Source organism: Mus pahari, chromosome 18 (genome assembly GCF_900095145.1).
Source record: "Mus pahari chromosome 18, PAHARI_EIJ_v1.1, whole genome shotgun sequence".
NCBI lineage: Eukaryota > Metazoa > Chordata > Mammalia > Rodentia > Muridae > Mus > Mus pahari.
In genome coordinates, this window is record NC_034607.1 from 13,726,615 (window position 1) to 13,741,614 (window position 15,000).

Here is a 15,000-nt window from a genome sequence, read left to right on the forward strand (position 1 = left end):
GGGCCAGCCTCTCCTCCTCCCCGTGCATTCCCGGCATGTTCTTGTCCTCTCAACCTCCCTGGTTCAGTCAGCTCATCATCTGGGACACACACACACACATACACACACACACACACACACCATGCTCTCCTCTGTGTGTGTGTGTGTGTGTGTGTGTGTGTCAGTGTCAGCAGGCACACAGTGTGTACCTGTCACCTTCACCTCCATCTCAACTGGAAATATGGGAAAACTAGGCCCAGACACTGTGGTAGCCCTTTGAAGAAATAATCCGGTGGATCAGTTCACAGCCCCAGGTCTCCTCAGACCTGGCTTCCTCTCCACAATACCTGTGCTGAGACCGGAGAGATCCACCCTGGAGCTCAGCCGCTGACCCTATGCAGTTGGTAGGAGGTCCTCCTGGGTTTCCCAATGCCAGGGTCTCCCCCACCTCCCCAGAGTGGGGGCCTAGGCTGGGATGGACTTCATTCTCCTGCCTCGCAAGGCTAATGCCAGGGAGAGTAAGGGCCAGGCTCAGGTCAAGCTGTCGAGGGGGGCAGCAGGTAGCCTACGTCTCAAATGTCATCGCACTAATTAATGGCCAGGAAGGCCTAGGTAGATGGTTCAACAGCTAGGAGCACTGGCCGTTCTTTTAGAGGACTCAGATTTGATTCCCAGCACCTACGTAATGGCTAATAACCATCAAACACCAGCGCCATGGTGGCCTCCATGGTACCAGGCATACGTGTAGTAGTACAGATATACATGCAAACAAAATACTCATACACATAAAATGAATTAAAAAAAAAAATGACTGCAAGTTCCTGAAAGCCACCATTCCCTTTACCACAAGTCAACCCTCCCAGAGTGGAACAGAGGAAAAGGACACCCCTGGTGTCAGCCTCCAATATACGTAAGCAATGGGGTAGGGGCAGGGCCCTGATCGCTTCTAAAAGACGTAGGAGCCATCTGCACCCCCCCCCCCCAATAAAGCTGATAGCACCCTGCCCGTTCTCTTCAGGCTCCCTGGCCTCACCACCAGCAGCTTTTAAAAGTCAATTTCTTGGCAGCAGGACTCTTGCTGCCCTCTGCTGCCCAAACTGGGTACTGCACTGAGTATTCTTTTGGGACCCCGGCCACCTGCTGCCTCTGCTGCCTACTCCTCTGGATGCACCCCCACCCCACCCTACTCTTCAACATCTTCTGTTTTTCAGCTTCTCCTGGTTGCGCTCAAACCTTCCTGACACAAGGGCGTTGGCTTTCTCATTCCAAGGGCACCAAAAGAGCTTGGCACGCAGCAGCTGCTCCATGCTCTGCTGACCGAGCGAAAGGTTACAGAGTATTGAATGGCAGAGTCTCGGTGAGGAAGCTGGCTGCCCTGCGCACTGCTCCACCTGTCTTCCGGTGCAAGCCCACAGTCAGGGAAGTCTTAGCACTCAGCAGGAGGAGGGTCTTGCCAGGGATCCATCCCTACAAAACTTTCCATCCCAGGACATTCCACGGCAGCTCACTGCCAAGGTATTGGCCTCAGGCAATATCCCTCGCTGTTCTCTTCCACTCAGAGAGAAGCTGTGAGCTCCGGGCTTATCTCTGTGGGCACAGGGAACAGAGACCCCAGGACAAGGCCCACTGCAACCACATCTGCTCAGAGGTGACCTGAGCCATCTTGAATGACTGCTTCAGACTCAGAAAGCAATGTCCCTCCCTAGGTAGGAAGAGCTAAAGATCTGCAGACTCCACCCCTCTACCCAGGCATGGTATCCCAGGAGGCTCCTCCAAGGGTTCTAGTCCCAACTCTGCACAGGTCATCACCATTGAATCTGCTAGGCAGGAAAGCCACCCAGCGGCTCATTGAGCTCTCTCACTAGACGAGAGTCTGGAAGGAAAGCAGAGTGTGTCTGATAAGGGAGAGCCATCCCGGCCTAGTCACTCTCCTTCTGTTGCCAGCTGGTCCCAGAAGCCACCTCCCTACCACTGTAAGCCCACACTCAAGGTGACTTGGCTCAGGTGCCTCCATGTGGTGGAACCAGCTGCTCAGGACCACCGACCGTCCCTGGCACTGTGAGTGACCCTAAGACAGGGACCTGCAGGTTTGCTTGCCCCTTCTCTGTCCACCTGTGAACACTGCCTACTGATCACAGGCCTTTCTCTAAGCCTCCTCAGCTCTTCCCACCAAAGCTTGCCAGGAGCCTGGAAAGAAAGAGATAGATAGATAGATAGATAGATAGATAGATAGATAGATAGATAGATAGATAGATAGATAGATAATAGATATAGATATATAGTCATTCCAGGTTTTGGCTGAGTGGATGGCATGTATCTTTAATCCCAGCACTTGAAAAACATAGGCAGGTGGATCTCTGCAAATTCGAGGCCAGCCTGGTCTACAGAGTGAGTTCTAGGACAGCCAGGGCTACACAGAGAAACCCTGTCTCAAATTTAATAATAATGATAACGTAGCTCAGATGACCTAGAATTTACTCTGTAGCCAAGGATGACATTAAACTGATCCTCCTGCTACATAATGACATCTTGTCTCAAAGAAGAGGAGGAGGAGGAGGAGGAGGGCTGGTACCAAAGTGGGTTGGATGTCAGGAAATATAGAGTATGTCATCAAAGGACACAGGAAATAGAATGATGATAGAAAGGAGAAATAAATCTAAAAGGTCTAATGTAAAACATGGTAACTGTAGTTTATGATGAATATATACGGATGCGGCTATATATGGATTTAGACATATACATGCAGATATATTTGAGATAGGGTCGTGCACTGAAGTCCAGGCGTCTGAGTCCTGGGATTACAGGTCTGCCGCACCACAGTTGGCTTTCTATTACACTCCAGGAAAATGCAATAGCAGACAAGTGTGCTTCTTGAGGGAAAAAAGCTACCTGAGCAACGCATTCATTAGCGACTGAACTATTTTATAAAGTGTGTGTGTATTTTTTAAATATAGTGTTCATAATAAATATAGTTTTACCCATTAAAGAAAATAAAAAGAAGATTTTTAACTTAAAATACCTGGGGAGCAAGATGGCTGATCGATTAAGTGCTTACAGCCCAACCTGACCATATAAGTTAGATTGGTAGATCCCTGGAGCCCACAGGATGATGGAGAAAACTGACTACTCCACAAGTTGTCTCTGACCTCCACATGCGTTATGACATGCACACACACATAAACCCATCAAAAAATTTTGACTTGCCAGGCAGTGGTGGCGCATGCCTTTAATCCCAGCACTTGGGGGGGGCAGAGGCAGGTGGATGTCTGAGTTTGAAGCTAATCTGGTCTACAGAGTGAGTTCTAGGACAGCCAAGGCTACACAGAGAAACCCTGTCTGAAAAAAAACAAAACAAACAAAAACAAAAAAACCAAAACACATTAAAAACTGGTTGGAAGGCCGAGTGTGGTGACGCATGCCTTTAATCCCAGCACTCGGGAGGCAGAGGCAGGCGGATTTCTGAGTTCGAGGCCAGCCTGGTCTACAGAGNGAGTTCCAGGACAGCCAGGACTACACAGAGAAACCCTATCTTGAAAAACCAAAAAAAAAAAAAAAAAACCTGGTTGGAAAAAAAAAAGCTCAGAAGTGCATTAAAAATGACAACAACAACACCTGCTAAAATCTCAAGAGACACTGAGTCACCCTACTTCCCTGCTCCCCACTTAAGACCAGACTCTGGCTAAGCCCACCCTCAAGAGTTCAAGAGGTCACCAGTGAGCCGCCAATGCAGGCCCAGGTTCTCAGCCCCTGCCTTAGAGAAGGAAGGTGGATGGTTCATCTACTGCTTTGATCTGAAGGCCAGCCCTACACCCTGAAGGTAATGGCTTGCCTGTTACCTCTGGGGATGTCATACTCCAGGGAGTCCAGGAAATCCAGCGAGGGCTCCAAGTCCGACTTCTCAAGCAAGGTCTTGTTCTTGAGATCAATAGCCTCCCTGAAGTGGAAGTACGAGCTAAGCTTCCTGACCTCAGACAGGGGCAGGCCTGGGAAGACAGAGAAGGTGGACAGAGAACAGTTACCCCACAGTCCGGGCTCCTTCCTCCCTGCATGGCTGTGGTTCTGTCCACCAGACACATGAACCAAGCCACACAATGGAGCACATTCCCTTCCCCCACGCTTGGCCCTGACCCCTGTGAGGAGCAAGGGGCCATGGCAAGATCAGGTAACCCTGATTCAGGAAACCTCAGGTCAGCATGGATGCACACTTCCGCCCCTGCTAAGCCTTTCGGCTGCATCGCTGAATGTCAACTGGCACAACCGTGACTCACCCGGGGAAAAGAGTGTTTGTCTATTTGTTTGTTTGCTTGCTTGCTTGTTTTTCATTATTTTTTTTTATATTTTTGAGACAGTCTCACTATGTAGCTCTGGCTAGTTTGAACTCACAAAGAGGTCCTCTTATTTTCTGTTTCTGTGTATTTATTCCCTAAGCCAAAGTATAAATTCACTAAGAAAGAAAATACATGTTTTCGTCTCTATTCCTAAAATAATAATAATAATTGTTAATGCCTCTGCCTTTAGAGTACAGGACAGGTCTTAACAAAGAAGTACAGGGGGCTGGAGAGGTGACTCAGCGATTAAGAGCACTGACTGCTGAGTTCAATTCCCAGCAACCACACGGTGGCTCACAGCCATCTGAAATGGGATCTGATGCCCTCTTCTAGTGTGTCTGAAGACAACTATATATAGTTGTATACATAAAATAAGTAAATTTTTTGTTTGTTTGTTGCTTTTTTCCAGACAGGGTTTCTCTGTATAGCCCTGGCTGACCTGGAACTCACTCTGTAGACCAGGCTGGCCTCGAACTCAGAAATCTGCCTGCCTCTGCCTCCCAAGCGCTGGGATTAAAGGCATGTGCCACCACTGCCAGGCAAGTAAATATTTAAAAAAGTACAGAGAGCAGTGGTTCTCAACCTATAGGTCAAGACCCATTGGAATCTAGTGACCCTTTCACAGGGGTCACATATCAGATATCTTGCATATCAGATATTTATATTATGATTCACAACAGTAGCAGTAGCAAAATCACAGATAAGAAGCAGCAAAAATAATTTTATAGTTTAGGGTCACCACAACATGTGAAACTATATTAAAGGGTTGCAGCATGAGGGAGGTTGAGAACCACTGATCTAGAGCAAGTTAGCCAATAGGCATGTCTGTGGGGAATTATATTCATTGTTGATTGATGTGGAAAGACCCAGCCCACTGTGGGCAGTACCATTCCCCAGGCAGGGAGACCTGAGCTGTGTAAGAGTAAAGAAGCTCCTGAGCATAAAGTAAGCAAGCGTGTGTGTGTGTGTGTGTGTGTGTGTGTGTGTGTGTGTGTGCGCGCGCGCGCGCGCGCACACGCGCGCGTGTGCATGCACGCTCATTTCTCTCTGCTCTTAACTGTGATGTGCATATAGCTGTTTCAAGCTCCTGCTGAGGTAGACTGTACCCTCCCCTTCATTCTGCTACTTTCTGTCAGGCCACCAGCCACCACCAGCCACCAGAAGCCCCTCCTCTCCAGACCCACTCACTCTTCTCCAAGGAGGGCAGATGCCCCTGCTTCCCCAGACATATCCAACCGAGCCTTCGTATCTCCTGCTGATAGGATCCACAGGGAGCTCACCTTCAAAGGTCCGATTGACGTGGGTGACTCCAAAAGGGGTCTTGAAGAGCGCACCTCGAGGGATGATAGCTACAGCCTTGTCAATCTGGTCAATGATGGACACCAAGCGTGTCTCTTCCTTGATTTGGACCTGAGGAGACAGAAGAAGAGCATCCTGCCAGGATACAGTACCTGCTCACCTGAAGTGCAACATGAAACTGCATGGCCAGGTCTTTCCCCACCTGAGGGGCCTGGGACCTGGGTTGTGCTGAGTATGCATTTGTCTGTCTGTCTGTCTCTCCCCACCATGATGAGTTTGCTACGTTCCCTTCCAGAGATCTGCCATTAAGTCATCATACTTTAAGGCGTTTTATTCTGCCTTTGAAAATATGGAGCAAGAAAACAACAAGCTGGGCAATGGTGGCGCACACCTTTAATCCCACATAGCACTTGGGAGGCAGAGGCAGGCAGATTTCTCAGTTTGAGGCCAGCCTGGTCTACAGAGTGAGTTCCAGAACAGCCAGGACTACATAGAGAAACCCTGTCTCGAAAAACCAAAAAAAAAAAAAAGGAAAGAAAAAGAAAACAATAATGAAAGCGGTCGGTGTAATTCTTACCTAGTGTACGCAATGCTCGACATAAAATCCTGTCTCTAAGAAAACAAGTTAGGAAAGCAGGGGTTCCGTGGGAAGAATGCTTGCTTAACTCCTACAAGGCATGGGGTCCAACCCTCCGGACCCCATTAACCAGGTCAAGTTTGACGTCATCCTTAGCTGCACAGCAAATTATTGGCCAGCTTCTTGCAAGCCTAATTATCTGAACCTGGAACAAATATAAAAAAGCTGGATACCTTGATACAGGGACACACATCTGTAATCCCAGTATTCCTACGGTGAAACGGAAGGCAAAGACAGAAGTGCCCAGTTCAAGGGACGGCTAGTCTAGAGTAAATAACACAGCAACAGGGACAACAGAGACCTTGCCTTAAGGAAAACAAGTGGAAGGGGGCTGGAGACATGGCGCAGAGGCTGAGCGCACTGGCAGCGTTACGGGCTGCCCTGGGTCTGACCCCTAGCATCCACAGCTCACAAGCGCCTGTAACTCCAGGCCCAGGGATCACGCCGCGTGCACGCAGGAAGCCTGCACACGGGATGCAGACATTAAGGCAAAACACTCATGCACATAAAGATAAGTAAGTTTTGCTTTTTTTTTCTTCGAGACAAGGTTTCTCTGTGTAGCCCTGGCTGTCCTGCAACTCACTTTGTAGACCAGGCTGGCCTCAAACTCAGAAATCTGCCTGCCTCTGCCTCCAGAGTGCTGGGATTAAAGGCGTGTGCCACCACGCCCGGCTGGACTCTCTAAAGTTACCCTCTGACGTCTAAACTTATACTGTGACACATACTTGCCCAAACACACAGACACACTAAAAATAATAAAATCTATTATACATATGTATATGAAAATAATCAGGTTCACTGTACATTATTTGGATAATGTAGACAAATATATCAAAGGGGATTAAAACTAATTATCCTAACCCCAGTCATTAACATATTGATATGCTTCTTCTATTCTTTTTATGCATATATTTAACATAAAATCGGGATCACTGTTTAGGTTTGACATCACCAAGCATCTCTCCGTAAGGTTAGCAAACCGTAAGTGGATGATATTCCATTGTAGATCCCAACCAGGGGCAGCAGAGAGGGCAAGAGAGCAAGCTGAGCTTGATAGCAAGTCTGTGGACAGGGGCAAGTCTGTGGACAAAGCCACCTAACACATGACTGGCAAGGGGAGGCAGAAACTAACATTCAGAACACACACACACACACACACACACACACACACACACACACACACACACACACCAGTCCACAGGCCATGAATGCTTCCTCAGTGACTCGGCACAAGCCACCCTTACTATAGAGGAAGGAAACCAGAGGCTTGGGAAATCGCATTTGATCAGGTAGAAGATGTGGCTGTCCCTGAGACAACCTAGACACAGACTGTTAGCATCACCCATGTTCACATGCAAGGCTGGTGCTATGAATTCTCCTTTGGTTTAGCTTCAGAACATGGGCTCCTTACTTGTTGACCCCAGTGGCATTTCTAGGAACCGGCCCTTTAGATAAAGTTATGCACACGTTGGAAATGACGTCCGTCCAAGGCCACTTGGCATGACATGCTTGTCAGAGCTGAAACCTGGAAACTACGTTCCGTGAATCAGATACTGTTTAAACACAGTACATTTACACACTGGCACAAAAAGCCGGATGGCTGGTTGGGGTGCTGATATGGAAAGGTCTCTGGAAGATAAGTTTTCATAAAAGGGGCAATTGTGGACATACCACACTGCCAGTTTATATTTTTTAATATACTTTGTTTTATTACTTTGTACGTAAGTGTGTTTTGCCTGCATGTATGTTTGTGGACCATGCGTATGCCTGGTGCCCATAGAAGTCAGAGTGTCATATCAGATCCTCTGGAACTAGGGCTACAACCAGTTGTGAGCCACCATGGGGGTGCTTAGATTGAGCCAGGTCCTCTGCAAGAGCAACTCAGCCAACAATACAGCCCTACACTGCCGTTTTAAATTTTTGTTTAAAAGGAAACACACATAGATGCCAGGGGGTTACTTGGCACTGGCGTCTAGAAATATCATTCCAGTCTTCAAAATGGAGTCGGATTGTCAAGGATGGTGGGAAAATGCAGGCTGCTGATGCCAGGCCTGTGACTGTGCCCTTTAAGCTCCTGAGCCAAGCCAGGGCTGCTGATGCAGGAGAAGAATCTGGACCAGGCAGGCACACATGCTAAACAGTTACATAGCCGGGCATGGTGGCACACGCCTTTAATTCCAGCCCTCAGGATGCAGAGGCAGGCGGATTTCTGAGTTCGAGGCCAACCTGGTCTACAGAGTGAGTTCCAGGACAGCCAGGGCTACACAGAGAAACCCTGTCTTGAAAAAACAAAAAAAGAAAGAAAGAAAGAAAAAGGATTACATAATATCCCCTAGAAAAGAGGAAGAAAGGAAATTTTATTACATTTCTTTTAGTGCCTATGACTCAGGAACCATGTGGTGTATTATCTAGTAAAATTAAGATTAGTTCAAAAGAGCTGGCCAGATGGCTCTGTGGGACATGGTACTTGCCACCAAGACTAATGGCCTGAGGCCAAGCTTTAGAACTTATATGAGAAGGAGGAACTGACTCCCACAAGTTGCCCTCTGACCTCCACAGGAGAGCCCAACCCCACAGAAAAATTAAATAAATGTATTTCAATGGCAGAAGACCTAGTTTTGATCTCCAGTACTGTTAAATAATAATAAGAGGAAGAACAACAACAATTAATAATAAAAGCCAGGCGGTGGTAACTCTTGCCTTTAATCCCAGCACTTGGGAGGCAGAAGCAGGTGGATTTCTGAGTTTGAGGCCAACCTGGTCTACAGAGTAAGTTCCAGGACAGCCAGGGCTACACTGAGAAACCTTGTCTCAAAAAAAAAAAAATAATAACAATAACGATGATGATGATAACAATAACAGTACCCACATGTATCCACACTCCCATTCTACAGGATATGGCACAAACCCTTCTCTGGGGAAGTCAGGTTTTACAAGAGCTGCCCATCTGCTCTCCTGGCCAGTCCCTCAGGTGGCCTTAGCCACTAGCTCCAGTGTCCTCTTCACCACCTGAATGGTCGGTAATGCAGCACTGTCAGGACTGCTACAGGTGCAGTGGCAAAGTCCCTAGGCTCCCCGGGGACTCAGTGCACACCTGGGCAATGGTGATGGCCGTGACACTGGATCATCGTAGTGGGATTTGCTCTTGTTTCTTCCGGGCTAGGACCATGCAGTTTTTATGTGTATGAGTGTTTGGCTTGCACGTTTGTCTGTGTACTGCTTTCATGCCTAGTGGCCACAGAGGTCAGAGGACGACACTGGATCCCTTGGAACTAGAATCACAGACAGCTGTAAGCTTCCATGTGGGTGCTGGGAATGGAACCCAGATCCTCTGAAAGAGCAGCCAGTGTCCTCAGCCACCGAGCATCTCTCCAGCCCTGGAACACTCGCTGTTCTTGTGTTGATTCGGGTTTGGCTTGTGGGGCTGGGGGGGACGCTAGGGTTTTGTCTGCCATCCTCACACATTGTCCCATTGACCCTCAGCCGCGACTGACATTTGTTCAGACTCTACTCCGACAACACACACCCCACCTCTGCACTTACCCCCACCCCACAGCCCTGTACTTACACACACACACACACACACATGCACACACACACATGCACACACACAGCCCTGCATGTACACACACAGAGTCCTGAACTTACATACACACACACACACACACACAGATGCACATGCGCACACACAAACATACACACAGTCCCACACTTACACACACACAGCCCTGCACTTACACACATAGAGCCCTGCACTTTTTTTTTTTGTTTTGTTTTGTTTGGTTTTTCGAGACAGGGCTTCTCTGTGTAGCCCTGACTGTCCTGGAACTCACTCTGTAGACCAGGCTGGCCTTGAACTCAGAAATCCGCCTGCCTCTGCCTCCCGAGTGCTGGGATTAAAGGCGCGTGCCACCACGCCCGGCTAGAGCCCTGCACTTACACACACACACACACACACACACACACAGTCCCACACTTACCACTACTTCTTCATCAAAGACCTTCTCTCCATCATTGACCTTCTGCAGCTCTGTGTGTTCATACTCGTGTGAAGGATCGCCCATGAAACGGCCACTCACCACAGATACCTGGATGGCCATCTCCTCTGTGGCAGGGGGCAAGAGGCTCCACTCTGTGCAGTTCAGGCTGCCAACAACAAGACAAACATGCTAGACGCCAGTCCCCCTTGTGCCCTGTTCCCTCCACCCTCTTTACAAGAAAACACCTTCACTCCAGGACCCTTCAAGGTGTCCATGGGACAGCCCACCCGAACACTTGATACACAGTGTGTTTGGTATATTTTCCACTCTCCTTCAACTATTCTATCTTGGGAGCTGGAGAAATAGCAGCTAAAAGCACTTGCTGCTCTCCCAGCAGACCTAGGTTTGGTTCCCTAGCACCCAAATGGTGGCTCACAGCTGTCTGTAGCTTCAGTTCCAGAGGATCTGATGCCCTCTTCTGGCCCCTGTAAACACCAGGTCCACACATGGCGTACAGGCATACGTGCAGGCAGAACACCTGTAGTGGCTTGCGTATGCTTGACCCGTGGAAAGTCCTACCATTAGGACGTGTTGGAGGAAGTGCATCGCTATGGGATTGGGTTTTGAGGGCCTATGCTTAAGCTCTGCCCAGGATGGAAGAGAGAGAGAGGCTCAACAAATGCTTCCACAAACAAGTCTCCTTATCTTGAGCTCAAATGCGGATTCCCAATTTGTACTTTATATGCCTGATTATGCAGTTACTCTGCCTGTTGTTAGGTCTGGTTTGTCTCTTTGCCTGTGAGTGGTTTTGTTATTTGATATAGGGTCTCCCACTGTAGCCAAGGCTGACCTTGAAATCCTTCTGTCTCAGCGTCTCAAGTGCTAGGATTACAGGCCTGAACCGGATCCTGCTGCCCTGACTCTCAGTAGTAAGTGGTGACAACACTTAGCTGACCCTTTGGCTGGACCAGCCTCGAACTCTCTGCCACCTCTGTCTAGCCTGTCAGTCTCTCTCCTAAATCTCCCCCACCACCTCCATTCCCTCAGCCAGTTTCCCTTCCAGACCCTAGCCTCTGGACACTACAAAGACCTCTAAGTGCCCATCCCACCATACTTCCAGACCATCTGCCCACTCAGGTATGAGCCGGCTTGTCTTGCTTATAACCCCACAGGTGTTCCCTGGTGGCCTACGGTCAAAGCTCAAACTCTTGACTTCTCCCAATCGATGGTTGCTGCCTCTGTTGGAGCGCAGGAGGGTGTCTCCAGCTTGGAGCTGTGGGGAAGTGCCCACCTTTCAGAACCCGGAGCAGCTGCTCTCTGATTGGTCTTAGCTCTTCTCCAAAAGCCGGGGACTCTTGGCATCGCTTTAGATTTACCTCAGTTCTAGCTTTTTTTTTTTTTTTTTTTTTTTTTNNTTTTTTTTTTTTTTTTTTTTTTTTTGAGACAGGGTCTTTAAATTTTTTTTATGTGTATGAATATTTTGCCTATATGTATGTACACGCACCTCACGTGTACAGTGTCCTAAGAAGTCCCCTAGGATTGGAGTTTAGATAGTTCTGAACTCCGTGTAGGTGCTAGGACTGAATCTCAGTTGTTCAGGAGAGTACCAGTGCTCTTAAGGACTAAGCCATGTCTCCAGCCCCCAAATTCCCAGACTGGCTTCAAACCCCCTGTGTATTTGCGACTGACCTTGAACCTCTGATCCTCCTTTAATACTGGTTTGAAGCATGGGTAGATAAATGAAGTTCCCGAATACCTCCTGCTTGGATGTTTTAATAGTCTGCTAGGCTCCCCTATCATCCCAGGAAATCCCAAAAGGGGTTGGGAGGCTCACCCTGCAGAATTGCCCCCAGCTCTTTCCCCATTTTACAAGTCTTGCACTTCCAAGAAAGAGCACCTCCCTCTGCAGAGCCCACACTCCCAAGAGAGACGTTTCTAAACAGCTTAGGTACAAATCTCAGAGCGTCTGACTTCTCCAAGCCAAATCCAGTCCACAGCTAGAACCTGAATTCTACACCAGGTCGCCATCTCCGGGACTTCTCACTCTGTGCCCGCTCAGTTTATTTAGCCTTCTGTCTCTAACGAATCCATGTAGACCAGTTTCCCATGCACCTACTGACAAGGCTGACAAGGCTGCCTCCTCGGACCCTGCCCAGGCTACTTCCCCACCCTGTCAGGATCCACAGGACCCTCCCAGTTCCGTGACATCCCAGTCCTCAAGCTCCTCGTTTCCCTCCTCAAGCCTCACCCACAGGTGCTTCCTGCTTAGGTCCTGGGCGCACCCACCTTCCCCAGTTGGAGTTGCACCCAACACCCTTCGGGGTCCTCCTGCAGCCTTATCTGCCAGAGTCCCCTCACCTGTAGAGCGTCTTGCGTGGTGCGAGCTGGTCCTCACTCAAGCCCTGTGCGATGTAGTAATCCGCCACAAGGCCAAGGATGCGGCCCCAGAAAAGGACCCTCGCGAAGCGGTAATCGCGCTTCACCAGCATAAGGGACGTGAGTAGTGAGGCCCGACGGTCAGGACTGAGTCCCTGCCCACTGCCAGACGCCAACTCCAGAGACAACAAGAGGCTGTCCGCGTCCATCAGGCCAGCCGTTTTCCTCCAAGCTAGTCTGGCGGGTAGACGCCGTCTCCATGGAAACCCTGAGCCCCACCCCTTAAGCTAGCAGGAAACAAAATCCCACCCACTGGACCGCCCATCTCGCCAAACCCGCCCTTTCCGGGAGCCCGGGACTTTCACAGTGCAGTGTAGACTCATGTATTCTTTTATCCCAGCGCAGCTTCCCCATAGGTGCACCCCACATTACGTACTCCATTTTTGCCCATACGGACTTGGGAAGAAACCCAATACAAAGCCACAAGGCCACTAGTTGTATTATTTCAACCTGGGAATATCACTTCTTGGCCTGAGAATTTTATGAAGAATCTGATACCTTGGCTCTAAAAGTAGTTTCTGACACCTAAGCCCTCCCGAAGCCAGGTTTCACCAAGTAGGCTCAATCAAATCTGACCCCTCCAGTTTTCACGTGAGAACTCTTTGTTTACTCCCAGGACTAGTCTGACGAATAGGGGAAATCCTTGGAAAAGAATGTAAAGGGTGACATTTTTCCAGTGGTGGTGGCCCATACCAGCCCTCAGGAGGAAGAAATCTTGAGTTCAGGGCCAACCTGGTCTACATACCAAGGTCACAGCTAGCCAAAGCTACATAGTCTCAAAAGAAAAAGAAAAAGCCACTTACAGACTACACGAGTGTCAGCTACATAACTTTGGGCTCCACAGCTGTTCAGACTCAAATAGTAGCAATAGAGGATCAGCTCTGCATTCCCCAGGCTAGCCTACCACTGCTACTGCACATCCATTTCTGTTCTGGAGTCTCCAAAGTCAAAATCAACGGGGTCCTCTGAAGGCTTGTTTCAGGCCTTGACAGCGACTGATCTTTTTTTTTTTTTTCGAGACAGGGTTTCTCTGTATAGCCCTGGCTGTCCTGGAACTCACTCTGAGGACCAGGCTGGCCTTAAACTCAGAAATCCACCTGCCTCTGCCTCCCAAGTGCTGGGACTAAAGGCGTGCGCCACCAAGCCCGTGACTGATCTTATTTCTGGATTCCTTTGTGGAAGACACATGAAGTCAACATGCCCTGGGCCTCCAAGCCAAGCCCAGAGAGAAATAAGTGTCTAATTCACTCAGATAATTACTTTGTTTTGATTGCCTGGCCATTGTTCATGGAGGCTTTTTAAATGGGCATTAGAGAGCTGACCTGGCTGGTCATTTCAAAGTAACTTATGGCCCCCGTTCACACATCAGGTCCTGCCCTCCACCATCACGCCCTGCTTTGACAATATGGCTTCATTCTTCTGTAAAGCAATATCAGACACCAAAACAACCAACCGTCTGGCAGACAGGATACACTTCAGGGGAGGTCACACAGAATACAGCCCAAACATCTTATGTTCTCCTGTACTGGATTTACCTATCAGGAATGAGTTCACATCAGTAACCAGAATGTAAAGAAGGCCTTCTCAAAGCTCAGTAGCACATCCATTAGGGACAGAGCAAATCCTGGCTCTTTTCGAGAAAAACCACACTGACGTTAGAACACAGGAGAGCAGTTTCTGCAGGCAGGTGAGCAGGTTTCAATTCATGCTTTGCCACTTAGGCCAATGGTTTTTAACTTTCCTGGTGCTGCGGCCCTTTAATATGGTTCCTCATGTTATGGTGACCCCCCACAACCATAACATTATTTCATTGCTATCTCATAACTATAACTTTGTTAATTATGAATCATAATGTAAATGTGTTTTACAAGTCTTAGGTGACCCCTGTGAAAGGGTTGTTTCACCCCCCAATGGGGTTGTGACCCACAAGGACCTCTAACTTAAGCAAACTAGCCTTGCCAAACCTCACCTTTATAATGGGGTAGTAACATATACATATAAGTCAGCATTAAATAATGTACATAAGTGCCTTTTCCGAGGCAGGGTCTCTATGTAGCCTTGGCTGTCCTGAACTTACTCTGTTGATTAAGCTGGCCTTGAACTTACAGAGATCAGTCACTCGCTGGCTCCCAAGTGCTAGGATTAAAAGCATGTACTGCCCCACCCAGCCTTGTTTGGACTTACATACATACCTGGTATGTATAGGTATGTATGTACCTATACATACCAGTGTATAGGTACAGGAAGCACGGGGGCAGATGTACAAGAGGCCAGCCTGGTATCCCAATGAGCTATAGAAATAGCCTCCATTGTGGGCAGTGCAGAGGGATGGACTGAAGTG

At 48.6% G+C, this 15,000-nt stretch overlaps 1 protein-coding gene across 1 annotated transcript in view; it reads right to left on the bottom strand.

Moving 5' to 3' along the window:
* The window catches only part of Rsph9 (radial spoke head 9 homolog), a 14,884-nt gene extending 2,030 nt beyond the window's left edge, over positions 1-12,854 (bottom strand). Inside the window, exons 1-4 of the mRNA XM_021218302.2 lie at positions 12,582-12,854; positions 10,224-10,389; positions 5,588-5,717; positions 3,816-3,962 (exon numbers count right to left, since the gene is read on the bottom strand). Coding sequence (XP_021073961.1) covers positions 3,816-3,962; positions 5,588-5,717; positions 10,224-10,389; positions 12,582-12,808 — 670 coding nt within the window. The 5' untranslated portion in view covers positions 12,809-12,854. The remainder of the gene's footprint in view (positions 1-3,815; positions 3,963-5,587; positions 5,718-10,223; positions 10,390-12,581) is intronic.
* Positions 12,855-15,000: the final 2,146 nt, after the last annotated feature.